Source organism: Nerophis ophidion, linkage group LG06, assembly GCF_033978795.1.
Source record: "Nerophis ophidion isolate RoL-2023_Sa linkage group LG06, RoL_Noph_v1.0, whole genome shotgun sequence".
Classification (NCBI taxonomy): domain Eukaryota; kingdom Metazoa; phylum Chordata; class Actinopteri; order Syngnathiformes; family Syngnathidae; genus Nerophis; species Nerophis ophidion.
The window spans coordinates 11314515-11326763 of NC_084616.1; the positions used below are offsets into that span (position 1 = coordinate 11314515).

Below are 12249 nucleotides of genomic sequence, written 5' to 3' on the forward strand. Positions count from 1 at the left end.
GTCCCAGCTCTCTGCAGGTCATTCACCAGGTCCCCCCGTGTGGCCATGGATGAAGTGATGGCTGTCCAGAGTGGGCGTGGACTGCTCGCCTGTGCTGTTGACCTGTCTCCACTGGGGATGGTCTCTTGCTGGCCCCACTATGGACTGGACTCTCAATATTATGTTAGATCCGCTATGGACTGGACTCTCACTATTATGTTAGATCCACTATGGACTGGACTCTCACTATCATGTTAGATCCACTATGGACTGGACTCACACTATTATGTTAGATCCACTATGGACTGGACTCTCACACTATTATGTTAGATCCACTATGGACTGGACTCTCACTATTATGTTAGATCCACTATGGACTGGACTTTCACTAATATGTTAGATCCACTATGGACTGGACTCTCACTATTATGTTAGATCCACTATGGACTGGACTCTCACTATTATGTTAGATCCACTATGGACTGGACTCTCACTATTATGTTAGATCCACTATGGACTGGACTCTCACTATTATGTAAGATCCACTATGGACTGGACTCTCACTTTTATGTTAGATCCACTATGGACTGGACTCTCACTATTATGTTAGATCCACTATGGACTGGACTCACACTATTATGTTAGATCCACTATGGACTGGACTCTCACTATAATTTTAGATCCACTATGGACTGGACTCTCACTATTATGTTGGATCCACTATGGACTGGACTCACACTATTATGTTAGATCCACTATGGACTGGACTCTCACTATTATGTTAGATCCACTATGGACTGGACTCTCACTATTATGTTAGATTCACTATGGACTGGACTCACACTATTATGTTAGATCCACTATGGACTGGACTCTCACTATTATGTTAGATTCACTATGGACTGGACTCTCACTATTATGTTAGATCCACTATGGACTGGACTCTCACTATTATGTTAGATCCACTATGGACTGGACTCACACTATTATGTTAGATCCACTATGGACTGGACTCTCACTATTATGTTAGATTCACTATGGACTGGACTCTCACTATTATGTTAGATCCACTATGGACTGGACTCTCACTATTATGTTAGATCCACTATGGACTGGACTCTCACTATTATGTTAGATCCACTATGGACTGGACTCTCACTATTATGTTAGATTCACTATGGACTGGACTCTCACTATTATGTTAGATCCACTATGGACTGGACTCTCACTATTATGTTAGATCCACGATTGACTGGACTCTTTTTATGTTACAAACCCCGTTTCCATATGAGACCTCAGATGTGGGCAACCCCCCCCCCTAGAGGGGGGGGTTGCCCACATCTGAGGTCCTCTCCAAGGTTTCTCATAGTCAGCATTGTCACTGGCGTCCCACTGAATGTGAATTCTCCCTGCCCACTGGGTGTGAGTTTTCCTTGCCCTTTTGTGGGTTCTTCCGAGGATGTTGTAGTCGTAATGATTTGTGCAGTCCTTTGAGACATTTGTGATTTGGGGCTATATAAATAAACATTGATTGATGATTGATTGATTGAGTTGAGAACTTGTGTTAGATGTAAATATAAACGGAATACAATGATTTGCAAACCATTTTCAACCCATATTCAGTTGAATGCACTACAAAGACAAGATATATTTGGTCCGGATGACACAATGTCGAATATTTCCAAAAACAATTTGAAATGTGGACTCGTCAGACCACAGAACACTTTTCCACTTTGCATCAGTCCATCTTAGATGATCTCGGGCCCAGAGAAGCCGGCGGCGTTTCTGGATGTTGTTGATAAATTACTTTGGCTTAGCATAGAAGAGCTTTAACTTGCACTTACAGATGTAGCGACAAACTGTATTTAGTGACAGTGGTTTTCTGAAGTGTTCATGAGCCATGTGGTGATATCCTTTAGAGATTGATGTCGGTTTTTGATACAGTGCCGTCTGAGGGATTGAAGGTCACGGTCATTCAATGTTGGTTTCCGGCCATGACGCTTACGTGAAGTGATTTCTCCAGATTCTCTGAACCTTTTGATGATATTATGGAGCGTAGACGTTGAAATCCCTAAATTTCTTGCAATTGCACTTTGAGAAACGTTGTTCTTAAACTGTTTGACTATTTGCTCACGCAGTCGTGGACAAAGGGGTGTACCTCGCCCCATCCTTTCTTGTGAAAGACTGAACATTTTTTGGGAAGCTGTTTTTATACCCAATCATGGCACCCACCTGTTCCCAATTAGCCTGCACACCTGTGGGATGTTCCAAATAAGTGTTTGATGAGCATTCCTCAACTTTATCAGTATTTATTGCCACCTTTCCCAACTTCCTTGTCATGTGTTGCTGGCATCAAATTCCAAAGTTAATGATTATTTGTAACAAAAAAAATGTTTTAATCAGTTTGAACATCAAATGAAAAGGATGTACAAATAATTGTATTCTGTTTATATTTACATCTAACACAATTTCCCAACTCATGTATAAACAGGGTTTGTACATAACATAACTACATAACAAAGGACTATTTCAAGCGACAAAGACTACATAACGCAACTACATAACATAAAGGACTATTTTGCGTGACAATGACTACATAACAAAAAAGAATATTTGAAGTGACAATGACTACATAACAAAAAAGACTATTTTACGTGACAATGACTACATAACATAAAAGACTATTTTGCATGACAGTGACTACATAACGTAACTACATAACATAAAATACTATTTGGCGTGACAGTGACTACATAACGTAACTACATAACATAAAATACTATTTTACGTGACAATGACTACATAACATAAAATACTATTTTGCGTGACAATGACTACATAACATAAAAGACTATTTGGAGTGACAATGACTAAATAACGTAACTAGATAAAAGACTATTTTGCGTGACAATGACTACATAACGTAACTACATAACATAAGACTATTTTGCGTGACAGTGACTACATAACGTAACTACATAACATAAAAGACTATTCTGCGTGACAGTGACTACATAACGTAACGACATAACATAAAAGACTATTTTGCATGACAATGACTACATTACGTAACTACATAACATCAAAGACTATTTGGCGTGACAGTCACTACATAACATAAAAGACTATTTTGCGTGACAGTGACTACATAACGTAACTACATAACATAAAAGACTATTTTGCATGACAATGACTACATTATGTAACTACATAACATAAAAGACTATTTGGCGTGACAGTCACTACATAACATAAAAGACTATTTTGTGTGACAGTGACTACATAACGTAACTACATAACATAAAAGACTATTATGCGTGACAGTGACTACATAACGTAACTACATAAACTAAAAGACTATTTTGCGTGACAGTGACTATATAACATAAAAGACTATTTGGCGTGACAATGACTACATAACGTAACTAAATAACATAACAACATAACATAAAAGACTATTTGGCGTGACAGTGACTACATAATGTAACTACATAATGTAACTACATAACAAAAAAAGACTATTTGGAGTGACAATGACTACATAACATAACTAAATAACATAAAATACTGTTTGAAGTGACAATGACTACATAACAAAACAGACTATTTTGCGTGACGAGTAACTACATAACATAACAACATAACATAAAAGACTATTTTACATGACAATGACTACATAACGCAACTACATAACATAAAAGACTATTTGGCGTGACAGTCACTACATAACATAAAAGACTATTTTGTGTGACAGTGACTACATAACGTAACTACATAAACTAAAAGACTATTTTGCGTGACAGTGACTACATAACATAAAAGATTATTTGGCGTGACAGTGACTACATAACGTAACTAAATAACATAACAACATAACATAAAAGACTATTTGGCGTGACAGTGACTACATAACGTAACTACATAACGTAACTACATAACAAAAAAAGACTATTTGGAGTGACAATGACTACATAACATAACTAAATAACATAAAATACTGTTTGAAGTGACAATGACTACATAACATAACTACATAATACAACTACATAACATAAAGAACTATTTGGAGTGACAATGACTACATAACATAACTAAATAACATAAAAGACTATTTTGTGTGACAATGACTACATAACAAAACAGACTATTTTGCGTGACAGTGACAACATAACATAAAAGACTATTTTGCGTGACAATGACTACATAACGTAACTACATAACATAAAAGACTATTTGGCGTGACAGTCACTACATTACATAAAAGACTATTTTGCGTGACAATGACTACATAACGTAACTACATAACATAAAATACTATTTTGCATGACAATGACTACATTACGTAACTACATAACATAAAAGACTATTTGGCGTGACAGTGACTACATAACGTAACTACATAACATAAAAGACTATTTGGCGTGACAGTCACTACATTACATAAAAGACTATTTTGCGTGACAATGACTACATAACGTAACTACATAACATAAAAGACTATTATGCGTGACAGTGACTACATAACATCAAAGACTATTATGCGTGACAGTGACTACATAACATCAAAGACTATTACGCGTGACAGTGACTACATAACATCAAAGACTATTACGCGTGACAGTGACTACATAACATCAAAGACTACTATGCGTGACAGTGACTACATAACATCAAAGACTATTATTCGTGACAGTGACTACATAACATCAAAGACTATTATGCGTGACAGTGACTACATAACATCAAAGACTATTATGCGTGACTGTGACTACATAACATCAAAGACTATTATGCGTGACAGTGACTACATAACATCAAAGACTTATGCGTGACAGTGACTACATAACATCAAAGACTATTACGCGTCACAGTGACTACATAACATCAAAGACTATTACGCGTGACAGTGACTACATAACATCAAAGACTACTATGCGTGACAGTGACTACATAACATCAAAGACTATTATGCGTGACAGTGACTACATAACATCAAAGACTATTATGCGTGACAGTGACTACATAACATCAACGACTATTATGCGTGAGAGTGACTACATAACATCAACAACTATTATGCGTGACAGTGACTACATAACATCAAAGACTATTATGCGTGACAGTGACTACATAACATCAAAGACTTATGCGTGACAGTGACTACATAACATCAAAGACTATTACGCGTCACAGTGACTACATAACATCAAAGACTATTACGCGTGACAGTGACTACATAACATCAAAGACTACTATGCGTGACAGTGACTACATAACATCAAAGACTATTATGCGTGACAGTGACTACATAACATCAAAGACTATTATGCGTGACAGTGACTACATAACATCAACGACTATTATGCGTGAGAGTGACTACATAACATCAACAACTATTATGCGTGACAGTGACTACATAACATCAAAAACTATTATGCGTGACAGTGACTACATAACATCAGAGACTATTACGCGTGACAGTGACTACATAACATCAAAGACTATTATGCGTGACAGTGACTACATAACATCAAAGACTATTATGCGTGACAGTGACTACATAACATCAAAGACTATTATGCGTGACAGTGACTACATAACATCAAAGACTATTATGCGTGACAGTGACTACATAACATCAAAGACTATTATGCGTGACAGTGACTACATAACATCAAAGACTATTATGCGTGACAGTGACTACATAACATCAAAGACTATTATGCGTGACGGTGACTACATAACATCAAAGACTATTATGCGTGACAGTGACTACATAACATCAAAGACTATTATGCGTGACAGTGACTACATAACATCAAAGACTATTATGCGTGAGAGTGACTACATAAGAGTGTTAAAGGTGCAACAAGACCGAAGTAAGAGTGGATGTTGCCGACAACAAACAAGCTTAGCAGCAGACAGATGTCACCACACGCAGGTAGCAACTACCGTCCGGACCTTCTTTTTTTCCACAGACAGGAAATGACGGCCATAAAAGTGAATTTTAGCGTCATGCGTCACGGCCAAGAGGAATGTTTGCCTTCTGATTACAGCGGCGGCTTTAATAAGGCTTGTGTACACACACTAAATAAATAAATCCCCCTGCAGCATAAAGACCTCTCTGAGCGCCGTCCTCGCATTTGAATTTGAATTTTTTTTAACGGCCTTTGCATGGAGTTTTGTTCCAAAAACAAAAACAAACTTTTCAAAAGTACTCACAGCACTCGACGGGATGCGAGGCCACTTGGAGGGAGAGCAGCTGCCCCCCCGGCTGGGGTATGTGGACGCGGAACACCAGCCGCACGCGCGTGTTCTTACGCCCCACGTCCGTCTCGCCCTTCCGCAGCTCGATGTCGGCGTTGCGCAGCTTCAGGATGCCGGCGCAGTCGATGCTGCGAGGGGCGGACAGGCAGAGCGGTGAGCACGCCGGCGTGATGATGGACGCCAAATAGCATCGAAACATCTCAAACACTTGGAGTTCCACAAAACCCAAAACGAGTGAAGTTCAAAGTTAAAGCCGCTTGGTGGCTGAGTTGCTGTTGTTCCCAAAATCTTCCATTTTCTTATAATAGAGTTAAGTTTTGAGTTAAAGTACCAGTGATAGTCACACACACACTAGAAGTGGCAAAAAATGTCATGTTAGTTAGCATGTAGCTCACATAGCTCTGCGAATTCTGCTAGCTGAGAATCATATTAAAATTGTATGTTAGTTAGCATGTAGCTCACATAGCTACGTAAGTTTGGATAATCAAGCATTATGTTAGAATGTTATGTTAGTTAGCATGTAGCTCACATAGCTCTGCGAATTCTGCTAGCTGAGAATCATATTAAAATTGTATGTTAGTTAGCATGTAGCTCACATAGCTACGTAAGTTTGGATAATCAAGCATTATGTTAGAATGTTATGTTAGTTAACATGTAGCTCACATAGCTAAGCAAATTCTGCTAGTTGAGCATTATATAAAAATGGTATGTTAGTTAGCATGTAGCTCACATAGTTATGCGAATTCTGCTAGCTGAGAATTATATTAAAATTGTATGTTAGTTAGCATGTAGCTCACATAGCTAGGTAAATTTGGATAATCAAGCATTATGTTAAAATGTTATGTTAGTTAGCATGTAAATCACATAGCTCTGCGAATTCTGCTAGCTGAGAATCATATTGAAATTGTATGTTAGTTAGCATGTAGCTCACATAGCTAAGCAAATTCTGCTAGTTGAGCATTATATCAAAATGGTATGTTAGTTAGCATGTAGCTCACATAGCTACGTATGTTTGGATAATCAAGCATTATGTTAAAATGTTATGTTAGTTCAATGTAGCTCACATAGCTAAGCAAATTCTGCTAGCTGAGAATTATATTAAAATTGTATGTTAGTTAGCATGTAGCTCACATAGCTACGTAAGTTTGGATAATCAAGCATTATGTTAAAATGTTATGTTAGTTAGCATGTAGCTCACATAGCTCTGCGAATTCTGCTAGTTGAGCATTATATAAAAATGGTATGTTAGTTAGCATGTAGCTCACATAGCTACGTAAGTTTGGATAATCAAGCATTATGTTAGAATGTTATGTTAGTTAGCATGTAGCTCACATAGCTAAGCAAATTCTGCTAGTTAAGCATTATATAAAAATGGTATGTTAGTTAGCATGTAGCTCACATAGCTACGTAAGTTTGGATAATCAAGCATTATGTTAGAATGTTATGTTAGTTAGCATGTAGCTCACATAGCTATGCAAATTCTGCTAGTTGAGCATTATATAAAAATGGTATGTTAGTTAGCATGTAGCTCACATAGCTACGTACATTTGGATAATCAAGCATTATGTTAAAATGTTATGTTAGTTAGCATGTAGCTCACATAGCTAAGCAAATTAGGCTAGTTGAGCATTATATAAAAATGGTATGTTAGTTAGCATGTAGCTCACATAGCTACGTAAGTTTGGATAATCAAGCATTATGTTAAAATGTTATGTTAGTTAGCATGTAGCTCACATAGCTAAGCAAATTCTGCTAGTTGAGCATTATATAAAAATGGTATGTTAGTTAGCATGTAGCTCACATAGCTACGTAAGTTTGGATAATCAAGCATTATGTTAAAATGTTATGTTAGTTAGCATGTAGCTCACATAGGTAAGCAAATTCTGCTAGTTGAGCATTATATAAAAATGGTATGTTAGTTAGCATGTAGCTCACATAGCTAGGTAAATTTGGATAATCAAGCATTATGTTAAAATGTTATGTTAGTTCAATGTAGCTCACATAGCTAAGCAAATTCTGCTAGTTGAGCATTATATAAAAATGGTATGTTAGTTAGTATGTAGCTCACATAGCTAGGTAAATTTGGATAATCAAGCATTATGTTAAAATGTTATGTTAGTTAGCATGTAGCTCACATAGCTGTGAAAACTCTGCTAGACAAACATTATTACAAAATGTAATGTTAGTTAGCATGTCGCTCAGATAGCTATGCAAATTCTGCTGGCCGAGCATAATGTAAAATTTTATGTAGGTTAGCATGTAGCTCACATAGCTATGCGAAGTCTGCTAGCCAAGCATTATGTTAAAATGTAATGTTAGTTATCATGTAGCTTACACAGCGACACAAATACTGCTGGCCAAGCACTATGTTAAAATGTAATGTTAGTTAACATGTAGCGCACATAGCTACACAAATTTGGATAAACAAGCATTATGTTAAAATATAATGTTAGTTAGCATGTAGTTCACATAGCTACGCAAATTCTGCTAGCCGAGCTTTGTATTAAAATTGTATGTTACTTAGCATGTAGCTCACGTAGCTATGCAAATATTGTCAGCCGAGTATTATGTAAAATTTAATGTTAGTTAGCATGTTGCTTACATAGTATGCAAATTCTGCTAGCTGAGCATTATGTTAAAATGTAACATTAGTTAGCATGTAGCTCACATAGCTATGAAAATTCTGCTAGCCAAACATTATGTCAAAATGTAATGTTAGTTAGCATGTAGCTCACATAACTACGTGAATTCTGCTAGCCGAGCATTATGATAAAATTATATGTTAGTTAGCATGTCGCTCAGATATCTATGCAAATTCTGCTGGCCGAGCATAATGAAAAATGTAATGTTAGTTAGCATGTAGCTCACATAGCTATGTGAAGTCTGCTAGCCGAGCATTATGTTCAAATGTAATGTCAGTTAGCATGTAGCTCACATAGCTATGTGAAGTCTGCTAGCCGAGCATTATGTTCAAATGTAATGTTAGTTAGCATGTAGCTCACATAGCTATGCGTATTCTGCTAGCCGAGCATTATGTTAAAATGTCATGTTAGTTAGCACGTCGCTCACATAGCTATGCAAATTCTGCTAGCTGAGCGTTATGTTAAAATGTAACATTAGCTAACATGTAGCTGACATAGCTACGCGAATTCTGCTAGCCGAGCATTATGTAAAATGTAATGCTAGTTAGCATTTAGCTCACATAGCGACGTGAATTCTGCTAGCCGAGCATTATGTCAAAATGTAATGTTAGTTAGCATGTAGCTAACATAGCTACGTAAATTTGGATAAGCAAGCATTATGTAAAATGTTGTTAGTTAGCATGTAGCTCACATAGCTACGTTAATTCTGATAATAATGAATGATAATAATGATAATAATAATAATGATCATAATAATAACAATAATAATGATAATAATGATGATGATAATAATAATAATGATAATAATAACGATAATAATGACAAAAATAATAATGATAATAATAATAATAATGATAATAATAATGATAATGATAGTAATAATGATAATAATAATAATAATAATGATAATAATAATTATAATAATGATAATAATGATAATAAAAATGGTAATAATAATGATAATGATAGTAATAATGATCAAATAACGATAATAATAATAACGATAATAATAATAATAATAATAATGATAATAATAATAATAATAATAATGATAACAATGATAGTAATAATGATAATAATAATGATAATAATGATAATGATAATAATAATGATAATAATAATAATAATGATAATAATGATGATAATAATATTAATAATGATAAAATAATGACAATAATGATAATAATAATGATAATAATAAAAATAAAAATAATTATAATAATAATAGTAATAATAATGATAATGATAGTAATAAGATAATAATGATAATAATAATAATGATGATGATAATAATAATAATAATGATAATAATAATAATGATAATAATAATAATAATGATAATGATAGTAATAATGATAAAAATAACGATAATAATAATAATGATAATAATAATAATAATGATAATAATAATAATAATGATAACAATGATAGTAATAATGATAATAATAATGATAATAATGATAATGAGAATAATAATAATAATAATAATGATAATAACGATGATAATAATAATATTAATAATGATAAAATAATGACAATAATGATAATAATAATGACAATAATAAATATAAAAATAATGATAATAATAATAGTATTAATAATGATAATGATAGTAATAAAGATAATAATGATAATAATAATGATGATGATAATAATAATAATAATAATGATAATAATAATGATAATAATAATAATAATGATAATAATGATGATAATAATATTAATAATGATAAAATAATGACAATAATGATAATAATAATGATAATAATAAAAATAAAAATAATTATAATAATAATAGTAATAATAATGATAATGATAGTAATAAGATAATAATGATAATAATAATAATGATGATGATAATAATAATAATAATGATAATAATAATAATGATAATAATAATAATAATGATAATGATAGTAATAATGATAAAAATAACGATAATAATAATAATGATAATAATAATAATAATGATAATAATAATAATAATGATAACAATGATAGTAATAATGATAATAATAATGATAATAATGATAATGATAATAATAATAATAATAATAATGATAATAACGATGATAATAATAATATTAATAATGATAAAATAATGACAATAATGATAATAATAATGACAATAATAAATATAAAAATAATGATAATAATAATAGTATTAATAATGATTATGATAGTAATAAAGATAATAATGATAATAATAATGATGATGATAATAATAATAATAATAATGATAATAATAATGATGATAATAATAATAATAATAATGATGATAATTATAATGATAATAATAATAATAATGATAATAATAATCATGATCGTAGGGTGATAATAATAACAACAATAACAATCTCACATTGCCCTCATGTTGTTCTTGGGTTCCAGGGGGATCTCCAGGACTTTGGTGCCGTGGACCACCTTCTCCAAACTGTTGGTGGTGACCGTCTTGCCGGTGATGCGGTGCACCTGGTAGAAGGCGTGCGGCTTCAGGATGCGCTCGTCCGCCGTGCCGATGAAGATCTGCAGGCCCAGCGGCTCTTTGCCCTTGTAGCCTCGCAGCTGCGAGCACGCACCACACACACACACACACACACACACACACACACACACACACAAACACACAGTAGGTTGGTCAACAAGAAAGCGTGACATGCCAGCATCATCATGTTGAAGCAGTTTGTGTCTCTGACATTCTCAAAAAAGTGAAAGTGCACACGAGACATTTTCTTTCCGGAAGCCCGCGTGCAGAAGGTGATTTCTGAGGGGGTGTGTTGATGGCGGAGGGTGTGCCGCTCCATCGCCAGACAGGCATTAAATTAAAAAAAGTTGACCTCAAAATTTAGCCATTATCAATGGTCACTTTCATCACTTGATTGACATTCGCGGCAACCCGATTGTCTTGTGAGCTCATTTTTAAGAAAAAACGACCGACGGGAAGGCGAGACACGAAGGACGCGTCCTTCATACCGACAGCCATCAGAATGTTTAATGCATATGTTGCTTTTTGACTCTACATGTACTGTAAATGTATAATGTATTTATATTATTCACATGTGAATAATGCTGTATAATAGACTGTATTTATATTATTCACATGTGAGTAATGCTGTATAATAGACTGTATTTATGTTATTCACATGTAAATAATAGACTGTATTTATATTATTCACATATAAATACTTGACTGTATTTATATTATTTACATATAAATAATGCTGTATAATACACTATATTTATGTTATTCACATATAAATAACTTGACTGTATTTATATTATTTACATATAAATAATGCTGTATAATACACTATATTTATGTTATTCACATGTAAATAATAGACTGTATTTACATTATTTA

General features: G+C 33.6%; 1 protein-coding gene across 3 annotated transcripts in view; it reads right to left on the reverse strand.

Moving 5' to 3' along the window:
• nfatc2a (nuclear factor of activated T cells 2a) overlaps positions 1-12249 on the reverse strand; it is a 66060-nt gene that overhangs the window by 33329 nt on the left and 20482 nt on the right. For all 3 annotated transcript variants that reach the window (XM_061902652.1, XM_061902650.1, XM_061902651.1), the window contains exons 4-5: positions 11251-11453; positions 6202-6374 (exon numbers count right to left, since the gene is read on the reverse strand). In XM_061902652.1, coding sequence (XP_061758636.1) covers positions 6202-6374; positions 11251-11453 — 376 coding nt within the window. The remainder of the gene's footprint in view (positions 1-6201; positions 6375-11250; positions 11454-12249) is intronic.